This window comes from Xenopus tropicalis, chromosome 5 (assembly GCF_000004195.4).
Source record: "Xenopus tropicalis strain Nigerian chromosome 5, UCB_Xtro_10.0, whole genome shotgun sequence".
In the NCBI taxonomy this organism is placed as follows: Eukaryota; Metazoa; Chordata; class Amphibia; order Anura; family Pipidae; genus Xenopus; species Xenopus tropicalis.
This window is the reverse complement of record NC_030681.2, coordinates 12,892,996-12,910,236: the sequence shown is the minus strand read 5'-3', so window position 1 is coordinate 12,910,236 and position 17,241 is coordinate 12,892,996. Positions and strand designations below refer to the sequence as shown.

The 17,241-nt window shown below is 43.2% G+C and overlaps 1 protein-coding gene across 1 annotated transcript in view; it reads right to left on the bottom strand.

Annotated features, from left to right (window-relative positions):
* ush2a (usherin) overlaps nt 1–17,241 on the bottom strand; it is a 510,724-nt gene that overhangs the window by 272,912 nt on the left and 220,571 nt on the right. The window contains exon 30 of the mRNA XM_031902040.1: nt 425–538. Coding sequence (XP_031757900.1) covers nt 425–538 — 114 coding nt within the window. The remainder of the gene's footprint in view (nt 1–424; nt 539–17,241) is intronic.

Here is a 17,241-nt window from a genome sequence, read left to right as displayed (position 1 = left end):
GCAGTTAAAAGAGACCATGGAAAGCAAAGCATTTGATTCTCAGTTTCATACTGTGCCATACAATCAATTCTTTTTAGTCAGTCTGTCTCTGGATTTACTTCCGAGCCATAGTAAAACGGGGAAGCTTTCATTAATCTTTCAGATGCTTCGTATTAATGACAAGGCTCTTGCATGAACAATGTAACAGCAATTAAAAAGCCCATTAATCTGCATTACATCTATTAAAGATGCATGTCATTAAAGGGTATGGAGTTTGATTCATTTTAGCACCCCCCAAAAAAATGGTGCAATTACAGTCTGGCAATGCACTTTGTCATCAAATTAGGTCCGAGCTTTGTAGCAAATGGCTTTGCAGCATCTCGCTTCACTCTTTTATTATTCATGACTGAGATGGGGGAGTCAAGACCTCTGAAATTACTTTTACCTTCCTGAAGAGTGGAGATGCGCAGAACGGTCGGCATTTCACTGCACCCTGCCAAGGTGCAGAGCGAGAGAGTTACGGCGTACTTGCTGAAGGGGAGCAAGCCTTTCAGGGTGCCTGGGAGGGGGGGAAAAGAGGGAAAAGTTGATCAAAATATTCACATTTGAAATCAGTGATTTTCAGTTCAGGAAAACATTCGACAATAATTTATTATATGAAGGCTTATTTACTTACAAAATTTGTTAAAGAGCCCCACTCAATATAGAAACCCTTTATATCCCTATCACTGTAATTTGTTCCTTCCAAAAGTAGGAATAAATACCAAAAATCCAGCTGAAAAATAGTTCTATTTCTGCATCATTTTCAAATCCTGGCAGGGGAGGAGGGACTAAAACATCAATGTTACAAATTGTAACAACTGCTCCACAGCTTACAGACAGCATGCAGGAACTACATAACCCACAATGCATTGTCTATGAAGATTCTCATTCATCCAGGTCATGATATACAGTATCTAGTAGAATTCTCATTGATGAAGGTGTTAATCCTTCAAAGTACATGACTGGAAGTGTGAACTGTTTTGAAACCACCGGGGTAAAGATGTCAATGCGCCATTCATCAATGAGAATCTTGGTACCATTGTGATTGGATCATACCTTCTTACACCTGTCAGTTTCAGCCAACACCTAACTGAACAAGTTCAATGGAACCATTGTGATTGGATGTCTGTGACTCTACTACCCTCAAGGGTTTAAATACCGGGGAATTCCCTACCAGTCATTTGAACTGAAGAAGCCACTCGGATGGGTGGTGAAACGTTTTCAAGAAAAACTCAGAAAAGTCCAGTTGTTTTAGACTTAATTCTACTAGATACTGTACCACAATGCATTGCACTGGGATGTTCCCTTCCTCATTGACATCACGTGTTAAGCAGGGGATTGTGGGATTGGGAGGAGGCAGGCTGAGGACAGACGACTACTGTTACATTTTATTTGAGTCACAAAGTAGTCAGCCAGATCAGCAGGGGAACAGGGGGCGGGGCTTAGGGAACTGTTCCAAACCATATTATTGCATAGTTGCTTGAAATTATGTTTACTTTTCAAAAAGCTTAAGTTGTCTTTGGGTGGAGTTTCCCTTTAAGAGACAGCACTTCTCATCAATGAAATCTACATAAGGTTTGATGTACAATCAATAGGCAAAGTGCTATGCGTTGAAATGGTTTCAGGTTTCTGTCCGTTAAAGCCATTGTGCCTAATTTCACTGATCTAGCAATTTTTGTAACCGCTGAAAAATTTGAGAAAGAGGCGTTTTCCTCAGGCCAAATGTATCAGAGGCAGTTGGTGTTTTTATTTTTCTTGCACCAAATGCCTTTGAGTCAACAGGAGTTTTTTCTTGTGTTTTTTTTTCTGCATAAAAAGAACTTGACTTTTTTTCCCAGCCAAACAGAAATGATGGCAAAATTCTAGCATAGATTCACAAAAATTCTCACCATTTGTAGAAACAGAAATTTTGCTGTGAATCTGCACCAGGTGAAACAATTTACTCACCTAATGTACTGAAGTCAACTGGCATTTTTTCCCTGCATGGAAAAAACTTGATTTTTTTTCTCCAAACCAAACAAAACCATGCCAAAATTATATTTGCAAAAATTGTCACCACTTGCAGAAACGTGAATTTCGCCATTAATCTGTATCAGGCAAAAAAATTTTCTCACCCCTAACAGGGTAAAAGGGGTCATTTACTACATGCAAGGCAGGAACAAATTGCCAAAAAAAGCGCAATCTGCCATGTTTTTGCCCTTTGCAACATGCCCTGTAGGGTAGATGAATTGCCCCAGGGCTCTGTGCTACACAATAGATTACAGAGACTTGCATTTACTCCAGGGCCAGGTGGGGAAGGCATGTACGGATCTCACCTCCGATCCCCCCTCATTGTGCGTAGGGATGCACTGAATCCAGGATTCGGTTCAGTATTCGCCAAGGATTTGGCCTTCTTTGGCAGGATTTGGATTTGGCTGAATCCAGCCCTGGCCAAACCGAATCCTAAAAATCACGTGACTTTTTGTCACATTAAGTGGAAAATGTTTAACCCTTACAAACCCTAATTAGCATTTGCTAATTAGGATTCTGATTCAGTTCGGTATTTGGCCAAAGCCCTAACAGAGGATTCGGGGGTTCGGACGAACCCAAAAAACTGGATTTGGTGCATCCCTAGTTGCGTGTCATTCATATGGGCAAGTTAGGGAGCACCAGTGGGCAAGTGGTAAGAACATGAATCCCTTGCTCCCAATGGCGCTGAGTTCTTGTATTGGTGCGAGGTATGGAGCGTAGCCAGACCCCTCCGGGGTCCAATCAATGACGAACAACTTAAATGCAAAAGACCATCAACAATTAGTGCAGTAGTGGGAAGTAAAATTCAAAAAGTCATTTCTAAGTACAAGAAGCAGCCGAATGTGTTTCATGCCTTATGGGGTGCTTACTCATAATTATTGATGGTCTTTTGCATTTAAGTTGTTCTAAATTGGATAATTTGTTCACCCTTTGACTGAGGGTTGTAACATCCCGCCTGGATTTGAACCAGGGACCCACTGCTTCCTGTGCAGTTTCCTTGCCTCACACCTATTTGGGCAGGACTCCTGGGTTCCTGGTTCACTTCAATAATATCCTTAGTTATCCAGGCAGGAATGATGGCTACGGGTGCTCTCTATTTACACACACCTGTTTTGAATCTTTAATTATCCAGCCTTTAAATCCCTACCTCCCAGTTTCTCCCACACCCATAATAATTAGAGATGTAGCGAACCTCGCAAAAAAAGTTCGCGAACCCGTTCGCGAACTTCCGCCAAAAAGTGTGAACGTTCGCGAACTTTGCGAACCCCATAGACTTCAATGGGAAGGCGAACTTTAAAACCTAGAAAAGCCATTTCTGGCCAGAAAACTGATTTTAAAGTTGTTTAAAGGGTGCCACGACCTGGACAGTGACATGCTGGAGGGGGATCAAGGGCAAAAATGTCTCTGAAAAATACGTTTTTGACACAGCGTTGCGTTTTGTGCTGTAAAGGGCACAAATCACACTACATTCCTAAACTTGTATAATAAACTGCTTTAAAACGTCCGGCGTCTACATGCCAATCAAGTCGTGTAAAGGTTAGGGCCGGTTCACACACAAAGACAAAACGCCGCGTTTACTGCAACGAAAAAAAAACGCAAAAAGCTTTAATGATACCGTCAAGTGAGCGAATAATAGTTTTTACTAGTTGCTTGTCACCTCCAGGATGTTCGTCCTGTCGATGGGAATATTTCTGTAGTGGTGTGTTTAGCAGTCACCGTGCTTGTGCGCACGTGCACGGTCAGGCAGAGGCAATTCAATGTCAGTGAAGTGAACCAAAAAACACTGATTCTGCAGTGCGGGCCCAGTTTTGGACTACTTTATTGATCACCTGCGGTGACCATAAAAGATACAATTTTGCCGCTGTTGCAGAACCCTGAAAAATCAGGCATGTGTACATTCCTGAAAAATTATGTTTTTTTTGTCGCAGCCACTGAAGCACAGAGGCCAGAAAAACTCAGGATTTACCTGTTCAAAAAGGAGGACGCTAAAGGACAGCTGTGTGTGGAGTCATGCGGCGTGCAGAGAAGGTCAGCTGCATGGGGAGTCAGAACAAGTCTTCCGGCGTGCAGTAACCCTCTGAGATCCATGCCTCAAACCAGTAGGATTTGCACCCTAGTTTGTACGGTGGTGGAAGAGGATGCTAAAGGACAGCTGTGAGTGGTGTCAAGCGACTTGCAGAGAAGGACAGCTGCATGGGCAGTCAGAACAAGTCTTCCAGCGTGCAGTAACCCTCTGAGATCCATGCCTCAAACCAGTAGGATTTGCACCCTAGTTTGTACGGTGGAGGAGGAGGACGCTAAAGGACAGCTGTGAGTGGAGTCAAGCGACTTGCAGAGAAGGACAGCTGCATGGGCAGTCAGAACAAGTCTTCCGGCGTGCAGTAACCCTCCGAGATCCATGCCTCATTCATTTTAATAAAGGTCAGGTAATCCACACTTTTGTGACCTAGGCGAGTTCTCTTCTCAGTTACAATCCCTCCTGCTGCACTGAAGGTCCTTTCTGAGAGGACACTTGAGGCGGGGCAAGACAAGAGGTTTATGGCAAATTGTGACAGCTCTGGCCACAGATCAAGCCTGCGCACCCAGTAGTCCAGGGGTTCATCGCTCCTCAGAGTGTCGATATCTGCAGTTAATGCCAGGTAGTCCGCTACCTGCCGGTCGAGGCGTTCTCTGAGGGTGGATCCAGAAGGGTTCTGGCGCTGCCTTGGACTGAAAAAACTTTGCATGTCTGACGTTACAGAGTGGCCAAAGTGCATTGTCCTTGCAGGTGTGCTCGTGGGAGGATTACCGGCAGCCCTGCCCCTGGAATGTGGAGTGACATCACCCTTAAAAGCATTGTACAACATGTTTTGCAGGCTGGTTTGGAAATGCAGCATCCTTTCGGACTTGTGGTACGTTGGTAACATTTCTGCCACTTTATGCTTGTAACGAGGGTCTAGTAGCGTTGCCACCCAGTACAGGTCCTTCTCCTTAAGCCTCTTGATACGGGGGTCCTTCAACAGGCATGACAGCATGAAAGACCCCATTCTCACAAGGTTGGATGCAGAGGTATCCATCTCCCCTTCCTCGTTATCAAGGACTACGTCCTCATCCACCACCGTCTCCTCCCCCCAGCCACGTACAAGACCAGGGCTCCCCAAAAGGTGACCACAAGCCCCCCGGGAAGCCTGCTCCTGTTGGTCTTCCGCCTCCATAAAGCCACCTTCCTCCTCTGACTCCACTTCTGACAGCTCTCCCTGCGTTGCAGCAGGTGCCTGGGAACGTTCTGGTGATTCCGCCCAGAAATCATGCTCTTCCTGCTCCTGGTCACGCTGGTCTACGGCCTCATCTGTCACTCGTCGCACGGCACGCTCCAGGAAGAACACAAAGGGTACTAGGTCGCTGATGGTGCCTTCAGTGCGACTAACCATATTTGTGACCTTGTCAAAAGGGCGCATGAGCCTGCAGGCATCACGCATAAGCACCCAGTAATGGGGGAAAAAAATCCCCAGCTCTGCAGATCCAGTCCTACCACCCAGTTCAAATAGATATTCGTTAATGGCTCTTTGTTGTTGCAGCAGACGTTCAAACATGAGGAGCATTGAATTCCAGCGAGTCTGGCTGTCACAAATTAAAAGCCTTACTGGCAAGTTGTGCCGCCGCTGAATGTCAGCAAGGCGTGCCATGGCTGTGTAGGAACGTCTGAAATGGCCAGACACCTTCCTGGACTGCCTGAGAATGTCCTGCAATCCTGGGTACTTTGAGACAAACCGTTGGACTATTAAATTTAAAACATGTGCCATGCAGGGCACATGTGTTAAATTGCCCAGTCTAAGTGCTGCCAACAGATTGCTTCCGTTGTCACACACCACTTTTCCAATTTTCAGTTGGTGTGGGGTCAGCCACCGATCGGCCTGTGAGTGCAGAGATGACAGGAGTGCAGATCCAGTATGGTTTTTGCTTTCCAGGCACGTCATGCCCAAGACAGCATGACAACGGCGTACCTGGCACGTCGAATAGCCTATGGGAAGCTGGGGGTGCACAGGTGTGGAGGACACAGCAGCAGAGGAGGAAGAAGCCGAGGAAGAAGCCAAGTTAGAAGACGAGTTAGAAGATGACTTAGAAGATGAGTTAGAGAGCAAAGGAGGAGTAGAGGTGGTGGCAGACCCGCATGCAACCCGTGGAGGTGACACCAACTCCACTGTTGTTGAACCACGCATTCCCTGCTTCCCAGCTATAACCAGATTCACCCAGTGGGCAGTGTAGGTGACATACCTGCCCTGACCATGCTTGGAGGACCATGTGTCAGTAGTCATATGGACCTTTGCCCCAACACTAAATGACAGAGATTCGGTGACTTGGCTCTGCACATGCTGGTACAGGTGTGGTATTCCCTTCTGGGGAAAAAAATTGCGGCTGGGTACCTTCCACTGCGGTGTCCCAATTGCTACAAATTTGTGGAAGGCCTCAGAGTCCACCAGCTGGTATGGTAAAAGCTGGCGGGCTAAGAGCGCAGACAAGCCAGCTGTCAGACGCCGGGCAAGGGGGTGACTCGGAGGCATTGGCTTTTTAAGCTCAAACATGGCCCTCAAAGAAACTTGGCTGGGGGCAGATGAGCAAGAACTTGTGGTCAAGGTGGAAGGCGGAGTGGAGGGTGGTTGAGACGGGTCAAGGACAGCAGAGGTAGAGCAGTAAGATGCTGGACCAGAAGGAGGGTGGCTTTGAGTTTGGCTGCTGCCTTTGAGGTGTTGCTCCCATAGTGCTTTGTGTTTGGCGTTCATGTGCCTTCGCATAGCAGTTGTACCTAAGTGGGTGTTGGGCTTCCCAAGACTCAGTTTCTGACTGCACTCATTGCAAATTACAGCGCTTTTGTCAGAGGCACAAACATTAAAAAAATGCCACACTGCTGAGCCTTTTGATGCGGGCTTTCTAGCGGTAACAGTAGAAGCTGGCGGGTGCGTTGGCTGGCTGACCACAGGTGCCGATTCATGTTGTTGCCCTACTGTTCCCCGCGAGCTGTCCCTGCTTCTTCTAAGTCTTATTCTCCTCCTGCCTCTCTGACTCTCCGTCTCTCCATCTGAACTATCCTCCTCTTGCTCTCTTCTTGTGGGCACCCACAAAACATCAATCTCCTCATCATCATTCTCCTCAGATGCATCAATTTCTTCTGACAGCTCACAGAAGGCAGCAGCAGCGGGGACCTCATCACACCTTATGTCCATCTCTGTTGTGTTGCCTGCCTGAGTTATATCTGGTGTAACGTCCTCATCTCCTTCATCTTCTTCTGGCAATAATGGTTGCGCATCACTCATTTCAACAAACTCATGAGTAAATAACTCCTCTGACTCCAATGAAGAAGGGGCGGCGGTGGTGGAGGAAGTGGTAGGTGGGGTGTCCATAGCAGAGGAGGATGAGGATGTTGTGGCAAAGTTAGAAACGGTAGAGGATGGGGTGTGCTGTGTAAGCCAGTCAACTACCTCTTCAGCATTTTGGGAGTTCAGGGTAAGTGCCTTCGGAACACTGGGCAATTTCCTAGGGCCACAGGATATCATAGCAGCACGGCCCCTAGTGCCTCTGCGTGGCGGCCTGCCTTTGCCTGGCATTTTTTTTATTTTTACAAAACAACAACAACTTGGGTGATGTTTCTGGACATGGAATTATTATTGTTATTTAGACAAATTGTGAAAAAGATCACACAGCTAGGTGGCACTTGGTTGCAGACACCGGGCAACAAGGCCTGCAAGGGCAACGTATACAGTAGTGGATACGGAATATTTTATTGCTGGTGGAAAACCGTCACTCAGGTGATGTTTCTGGACACGGAATTATTATTGTTATTTAGACAAATTGTGAAAAAGATCACACAGCTAGGTGGCACTTGGTTGCAGACACCGGGCAACAAGGCCTGCAAGGGCAACGTATACAGTAGTGGATACGGAATATTTTATTGCTGGTGGAAAACCGTCACTCAGGTGATGTTTCTGGACACGGAATTATTATTGTTATTTAGACAAATTGTGAAATAGATCACACAGCTAGGTGGCACTTGGTTGCAGACACCGGGCAACAAGGCCTGCAAGGGCAACGTATACAGTAGTGGATACAGAATATTTTATTGCTGGTGGAAAACCGTCACTCAGGTGATGTTTCTGGACACGGAATTATTATTGTTATTTAGACAAATTGTGAAAAAGATCACACAGCTAGGTGGCACTTGGTTGCAGACACCGGGCAACAAGGCCTGCAAGGGCAACGTATACAGTAGTGGATACGGAATATTTTATTGCTGGTGGAAAACCGTCACTCAGGTGATGTTTCTGGACACGGAATTATTATTGTTATTTAGACAAATTGTGAAAAAGATCACACAGCTAGGTGGCACTTGGTTGCAGACACCGGGCAACAAGGCCTGCAAGGGCAACGTATACAGTAGTGGATACGGAATATTTTATTGCTGGTGGAAAACCGTCACTCAGGTGATGTTTCTGGACACGGAATTATTATTGTTATTTAGACAAATTGTTATTTAGACAAAAAATACAGAGCAGTAGAAAGTAGATTACTATCCAGAAATCCTACTTAAACTCTCCCTCAAATGAATGCACAGCTCCTATCCCCACACAAATACAGAGCAGTAGAAAGTAGATTACTAGCCAGAAATCCTACTTAAACTCTCCCTCAAATGAATGCACAGCTCCTATCCCCACACAAATACAGAGCAGTAGAAAGTAGATTACTAGCCAGAAATCCTACTTAAACTCTCCCTCAAATGAATGCACAGCTCCTATCCCCACACAAATACAGAGCAGTAGTAGATTACTAGCCAGAAATCCTACTTAAACTCTCCCTGAAATGAATGCACAGCTCCTATCCCCACACAAATACAGAGCAGTAGTAGATTACTAGCCAGAAATCCTACTTAAACTTTCCCTCAAATCAATCACAGCTTCTCTCCCTACACTATCTCTTCAAGCACACACAGGCAGAATGTAAAATGGCTGCTGGGCTTCGGTTTATATATGGAAGGGACTGGTCCAAGGGGGGGGGTGGCCCAGGAGGGAGAGCTGCCTGATTGGCTGACATGTATCTGCTGGTCTGGGGTGAGAGGTCAAAATTTGGCGCCAGCTAAGGCGAACCCAAATGGCGAATATCGCCAAAAGTTCGCGAATTTGCGGACTTGCGAACACCCGATGTTCGCGCGAATTAGTTGCTACATCCCTACCCAAAACCCAGAACAACTGCCAAGGTCCCGGTCACAACTCACACTTCTGCCTATAACAGCCACCTTTGGCTTCGGGTGGAGCCCAACGCTACTCGGGTGCCGCCAGGTCTTAAAGCGAGAGGATCAGGGCAAAGGTTCTGAGTGAGCAAGCAAAGGAACCGGATCATTACAGGAGGACTAAGGGAGCTTACTAGATTTAGAGTTAGGCATGCCGGGTCAAAACCAGAACAGTAGTGCAGTACAGAATCAGGATCCAGAGGCAAAGTCAAACAGGCAAAGGGGTCAGTCCAGGCAGAGTTCACTTAAAGTCAGGATACAGGCAGGGGCCAGAACCAGACACACAGGACCAAATGCCCACCCAGGAACTATAATAGATAGACCTATATTGGGCGTGGGAGAAACTGGGAGGTAGGGGTTTAAAGGCTGGATAATTAAAAATTCAAGACAGGTGAACCTGTAGCCATCATTCCTGCCTGGATAACTAAGGATATTATTGACGTGAACCAGGAACCCAGCAATCCTGCCCAAATAGGTGTGAGGCAAGGAAACTGCACAGCAAGCAGTGGGTTCCTGGTTCAAATCCCGGCAGGGTGTTACAAGGGTTTTGCAAATAGTACCATCTATTATTTACGATTAGTGATGAGCGAATCTCTCCTGTTTCAGAAAAATGGCAAAAATGCGGGTACAGCGTGTCTGAACGTGCCCTTTTTGGACGCAACCACTAATTTTTTGCGCCAATACTTTTCACAACATCTGCAAAACAATTTGCCAATTTGTTTATGGAACTTTTTTATGAACAAATTTTTTTGCGAGGCATGGATTCTCAGTGAATTTCCGCATTTCGCGATTGGCGAATTGTTTCACAAAACCTCAGCGAAAAATTGCCGCAGAAAATTCGTCACACGTCAAAAAAAACAGTCGCGTCAAATTGGGTGCTATTGCGCCAAAAATGGGCGCAGTTGCGTCAAAATGGGCAGGCAACAAGAAAAAGATGCGGGCGACAAAAAAGTCACATAAATGCATTTTGCGGATTGTTCGCAGTTTCGTGAATTTTATGGTGAAGCAAAATGGGACAGATTCGCTCATCACTATATAAACCATTTTCCCATTGGTAAAGTAAATGACCCCTGCCATCTACCCTGTTGTAAAGTAGGCGTTTACCTAGCATGGACTTTCAAGGTATTTCAATTGCAACCAATAATAGGAAATATATGGCTTTATACACAGGCAGTAAAGCTCTCAGTGTGATGTGACTATTGTCAGCTAAATTTGGGTTTATTACAATGCTAGGGCCATTGCGCCTACGCTATGCTGAGCCCCGTATGTTGACATTTGCCAACGCAAAGCCATTCATTTGCTAGTAACAAAGCACATAAAGGGCAAATGTTGGCCGACGGAGTGTGTACCGTTATTATTTACATACTGAATTTCCGCAAACTAATTTCCTTTTTTTATTTTATCTTTTTTTCCTGAACTGCCAATAGCTCTGTTTGGCCGGCGTTCACTGTAATCTGTTCCCCTTCATTATGTTAATCTGTGGGCGGAATGATTTCTGTCATCGTCTCAGCGCTCGTAGAGCGACCGTAAACACCTAGGCCTGTCTGTAATTGGACAGGTGTCGGCACTGGTGTCACCCAGGTTTTAATTCAATTAGAGACCTGGCTGTGCCCCCCCCCCTCAGCTCCATACTCATTCCCTCTGCTCTCCTTGCCCGGCCGTGGGATTTACACCCAGCGAGGGGGGACCGGAGTACAAAGTCAGCAGTTCCGCAGCGAGAGATCTCCACTGACATTTAGAAAACCTTTTTTTTTTCTTTTTCTTCATTCCCTGGAATTGGGATTAACCTCTTAGAGTCCGAAATGGCTTCAAAGGGGTTTCAAAAATATATTTTCTGACCTTAACTTTTCCCTTCTTTATTTTAACCCTTCAATTCCAACAGGGCAAAATGCCAAATAGAAAGCAAGCTCCTCACATTTCAGGTGGGACGGATTTATTGCTGTGATAAATAGCGGAGGCGAAGCTATTAGCTTTCTGAATTAAGCTTTGACAGTTGAAGAAAACTTCCATATCTGAGACGGAAACCTGACCTTGTGCTGCCCACTGTGCCTTTGTGGTGCCAGTCAATACTGATGGGCGGATAGAGCATGAAGTGGCTGTACAATCTTACTGTAACCCTTAAGGTCCCCATCCATGTTGAAATTTGCTTACTTGGCAAGATTGCCAAGCGAGCGGATCTTCACCCGATATCCCCACCTACGGGTGGGCGATATCGGGGAGCGTGTAGGTAAAAAAAATAATAATTCAATCTTTTGGCCCAGGGGCAGTCGGTTCGGGGACTGCATCAACGAGCTGATGCGGTCCCCGATCCACTGAATTTTCTAACCTGCCCGATCGATATCTGCCCAATTTCAGGCCAGATATCGGTCGGCCAGGCCCCTCGTTTGTGCCCCTACATGGGCCGATAAGCTGCCGAATCAGTCTAAGGGACCAATATTGGCAGATAGAATTGGCCCGTGTATGGGGACCTTTATTTACCCACCCAGGACTAGCTCCCATCTAACTGGTGTAGAGCAACAGTAACATCAGAGCTATACCTCTCACCTAGTGATGAGCAAATTTTTTCGCCAGGCAAGGATTCACAGCGAATTTCCGCATTTCGCCATTGGCAAATTGTTTTGAGAAACTTCTTTGAGAAAATTCACTGTGGAAAAATTTGTTGCGTCAAAATAGGCGCGGTCATGTCAACATTGGGTGCGGTTGCATAAAAAAATGGGCACGGTCATGTAAAAAAAGACACGGGCAACCAAAAAAAATTGTGGACTTGGGCAGTAACTCACAGGGACCAATTAGATGTTTGCTTTTAGTGTTCAACCTCCAGCTGGCTGTAAAAATTTAACCACTGATTGGTTGTTATGGGTTATGTTACTGCTGAGGTGCACATTTTCCCAGTGTTTATAAATGAGCCCCAATACTTGGCAGGAATTGGCCTCATTCACTTGGCCATGGTTCATAACTTTACCAAGGGCCTAACTCCAAGTTCTATGCTACCTTAGAAACACTCACTCCTTCCTGAAGTGAAAGTCCAATGAAAGAGATGCTACCTGCTCCCACATACTAAACTATACATGCAAACTATCGCAGGAAGTGGTCACCACCCGCCAGGGCCAATAAGGAACACATCCCGCCCAGATATCCAGGTCACAGGTACAAGGCTTGTTAACAGAACTTGGAGGGAAAATCTAATAAGGGGATTTAACTCTTTTTATCCATATATTACCTACTGATTATTCATCCTCAGTCACAGGGGTGGATTGCACTCCCCTCCCTATTAAGGCTAATGGCATACAGGGCATATTGTCCACTGCTGCCCGTGAATTAGGGGGTAAATGCCTATTTGCCCTCCTATATACACCTGAAAGCCCAACCCAATCCTATTGGGTTTATTTAATGGTTAAATGATTCCCTTTTCTCTGTAATAATAAAACAGTACCTGTACTTGATCCCAACTAAGATATAATTACCCCTTATTGGGGGCAGAACAGCCCTATTGGGTTTATTTCATGGTTAAATGATTCCCTTTTCTCTGTAATAATAAAACAGTACCTGTACTTGATCCCAACTAAGATATAATTACCCCTTATTGGGGCAGAACAGCCCTATTGGGTTTATTTAATGGTTAAATGATTCCCTTTTCTCTGTAATAATAAAACAGTACCTGTACTTGATCCCAACTAAGATATAATTACTCCTTATTGGGGGCAGAACAGTCCTATTGGGTTTATTTAATGGTTAAATAATTCCCTTTTCTCTGTAATAATAAAACAGTACCTGTACTTGATCCCAACTAAGATATAATTACCCCTTATTGGGGGCAGAACAGCCCTATTGGGTTTATTTAATGGTTAAATGATTCCCTTTTCTCTGTAATAATAAAACAGTACCTGTACTTGATCCCAACTAAGATATAATTACCCCTTATTGGGGCAGAACAGCCCTATTGGGTTTATTTCATGGTTAAATGATTCCCTTTTCTCTGTAATAATAAAACAGTACCTGTACTTGATCCCAACTAAGATATAATTACCCCTCATTGGGGCAAAACAATCCTATTGGGTTTATTTAATATATAAGTGATTTTTAGCACACTTAAGTTATGTAGATCCAAATTATGGAAAGATCCCTTACCCGGAAAACCCCAGGTCCTAAGCGTTCTGAATAACAGGTCCCGTACCTGTAGTAGCACAACGGGTTAATAGCTCACAACAATATGAAACTGATACTGGATTCACCAGTTTAAAATGTTGTAAATCTGCCTTATAATTGTATCAGTATTTTCAGGTTAATGCTATGCTATAATGTTATAGCTTAACTAACTGACTGGTCCTTAATATCTATTTACAGATGGGAAAAATTCATCTGAAATTTCCTTTTTTCCCAGTGCCGTTTCTAAACTCACCCTGTTAACTTCACTCCCATAACACAATTTAACAAAATATATTACAGAATTTTCCCTTCATCTAATGACAATGTTATTGCACTATATCAGGGCATATCAGCAACAATCTACTTTGGGAATTTCAATCCCCTCAATCAAACCCCATGCGCCGAGCATATATAATCCTTCCCCACTATAAACCCCTCGGCTAATCCGTCAGCATCCAAAGCCAAACTTATTCTGCTTAAAACCTTCTTTTTTGAGTATTAGAAAATCAATTCAGCCTATAGGACTAGTTAAGCAGATTGATAGTAATGTGTGTTTAGACCATGAAATATATGTACTAAATTATTTTCTCCAGACAATTTTAGCGATGCGACTCCCCCTATTTTTCTCTCAATCATAAATATATTTTATGTGAAAAAAATGGTAGGGACGTAACCTGTATTTCATCTTTTACTTGCGATAAAGTCCAAGGTTTGAAGCTGTCAGGGACTAATTCCACTATCATTTGCCATAACAAAATGGTCACATTTTTCATTTCTACGGCTTCAATCCCATACGTTAGTATTGCCGGGGCTAAGAAATGCTCACACTGCTTCCTTACAAGTGTCACGGCGTGTTTGATAAGGTCACGTTAAAGGAAAAAAAAAATCAGAAATGTGTAAAATTTGAAGACAATTATTTGAAAGCTCAAAGTCTAGCAGCAAAACGACACATATATAGTGTATGCATTGCTACCTTTAATCCTCAGGCCATTAGCAATGAAAAAACACTTTTGTATTACCATTATATTTAGAATAAAATCTCATTTGATTGGAGGCTAGAAACAAATCTGAAAGCTTTTGAGCAGTGATGAGCGAATCTGACGCGTTTCGCTTCGCCATAAAATTTGCGAAACGGCAAGAAAATTTGCGAAACAGCAAAAGATTCGTTTGTCGCACTACTTTTTTGTCGCCCGCGTCTTTTTAAAGGTAGGAACATCGTGTTATAAATAGTGATGAGTGAATCTGTCCCGTTTTGCTTCGCCAAAAAAATAGCAAAACTACAAGAAAATTAGTGAAACAAGAAAATTCGCGAAACGCGTTTGTTGCACTACTTTTTTGTGTTATAAATAGTGATGAGTAAATCTGTCCCATTTTGCTTTGCCAAAAAATTTGCAAAACTACAAGAAAATTCTTGAAACAACAAGAAAATTTGCAAAAAGACAAGAAAATTTGCAAAACGCATTTGTTGCATGTTTTTTTTGTCACCCACGTCTTTTTAAGGGTAGGAACATGGTGTTATAAATAGTGATTAGCAAATCTGTCCAGTTTTGCTTCGCTAAAAAATTTGCAAAATGACAAGAAAACTTGCAAAACGACAAGAAAATTTACAACGCGTTTGTCGCGCAGCTTTTTTGTTGCCCACATCTTTTTAAGGGTAGGAACATGGTGTTTAAATAGTAATGAGCAAATCTGTCTCATTTCACTTCACCGAAAATTTACGAAACAACACGAAAATTCACAAAACGCCTTTGAAAAACAACTTTTTTTGTTGCCTGCATCTTTTTAAGGGTAGTAACATGGTGTTATAAATAGTGATGAGCGAATCTGTCTCGTTTCGCTTTGGTGAAAAATTTGAGAAACGTCAAGAAAATTTGAGAAATGCATTTGTCGCACGACTTTTTATGTCCCCAACGTCTTTTTTTTTTAACGTCCGTGTCTTTTTTTTGTTGCCCACGTCTTTTTAAAGGTAGGAAAATGGTGTTATAAATATTGATGAGTGAATCTGTCCCGTTTAATTCACGGAAAAATTTGCGAAACGGCAAGAAAATTCACGAAACAACAAGAAAATTTGTGAAACGCTTTTGTCGAGTGACTTTTTTGTCGCCTGCCTCTTTTTTTGTCGCCTGCATGTTGTTTTGTCGTGCATGTCTTTTTTTGATGTGATTGTGCCTATTTTGATGCGATTACGCCTATTTTGCTGCAACCGCGTCTATTTTGACGTGATTGCGCCCAATTTGATGCGATTGCAGCTTTTTTTGACACGCAACAAACTTTTATAAGCCGATTTTTCACAGTTTGCCCATGGTGACATGCCTAGCGAAAAAATTTGCTTATCACTAGTTATAAACTTTGGGGGGAAACTTTTTGCCTTTGTGGTTATTTGATGTTGCTTTTACAAATCCAAAAATTGTGTAGCCACCATTACCGATTTCTTACTGGAAAAGTTACATTTGCTCCCAAAGAGTATCTGCAGTACAACATCAGTCTAACAAAGAATATTACATTGTGAAATTAAAATTTTTATTCTTATTTGTGCAAATTTTTTCTTTACATTTACAAATTTAATGACACTTTCCCCTTTGTTTCTTTCAAAGAAAATAATTTTTAGATTAATACTTATGTTAAGTTTTCATACAGAGTATTTAGTTTGATACAAGATATTCTGTGAAAATGAAGGGGCTCATTTGCTCACCATCGATTTAGAATTTTCAACTTGATTCAAATTTGTTTTTGAAAAAGTGGCAGAGAACAAAAACGCTGTGGCTTTTTCATGCATTTAAATGCCTAAAAATCCAAACTCGACAATTTGCAATATTAACTTGCCAAGTTCATGGAAAAGGTCCCTTCCCTTTTGCTTTTGTAGCAAAACTTGAAGAGATTTTGCAGGGTTTTGGCTGAAAATCACAACTTTTTGTAATTGTCGCAGCAACAATTCGATAAAATTGGGAATAAAAATCTGTTTCCCAAATCATTTGCAAATTTTCCGGCGAAGCAAAACGGGACAGATTCGCTCATTACTAATGCTGTACCCTATCTCTGTGCTGGATAGAATCTAACATAAGGCACAGAACAGCTTGCTAACAGGTGCAAATGAGCCCTATCTTTAATGCTAAGCAGGTAGTAAGTATAAGACTCCTTGCACCTAGTTTCCCCTATGTACCACCCACCTCTGTTTTATAGCACCCCTCTTCGGCACTGACTTTGTAAAGCAGAATTATTGATATTATAATAATGCATAGCACTATGGCCTTTAGCTTCCTTGACAGCCTGCAGCTATTGTTGGGTACTGGAAACTGACAAAAGATGAAGAATTGGGAATCAATTATTGTAAAAATTAATTAAAAACAGTAAAATTATTGTTACTGTTGCTCACCTTCCCTACTCTTCTCACTATTCCATGTTAAATCTACAGACATTTATTGTATATTCCTAGGGGCACATTTACTAACCCACGAACGGGCCGAATGCGTCCGATTGCGTTTTTTTCGTAATGATCGGTAATTTTGCGATTTTTTTCGTATTTTTTGCGATTTTTTCGGCGTCTTTACGATTTTTTCGAAAAAAACGCGAGTTTTTCGTAGCCATTACGAAAGTTGCGCAAAGTTCGATTTTTTCGTAGCGTTAAAACTTGTGCGAAACGTCGCGCCTTTTAAGTTTTAACGCTACGAAAAAGGCGCGACTTTGCGCGCAAGTGTTAACGCTACGAAAAAATCGCGACTTTGCGCAACTTTCGTAATGGCTACGAAAAACTCGCGTTTTTTCGCAAAAATCGTAAAGACGCCGGAAAAAAACGAAAAAAATACGAA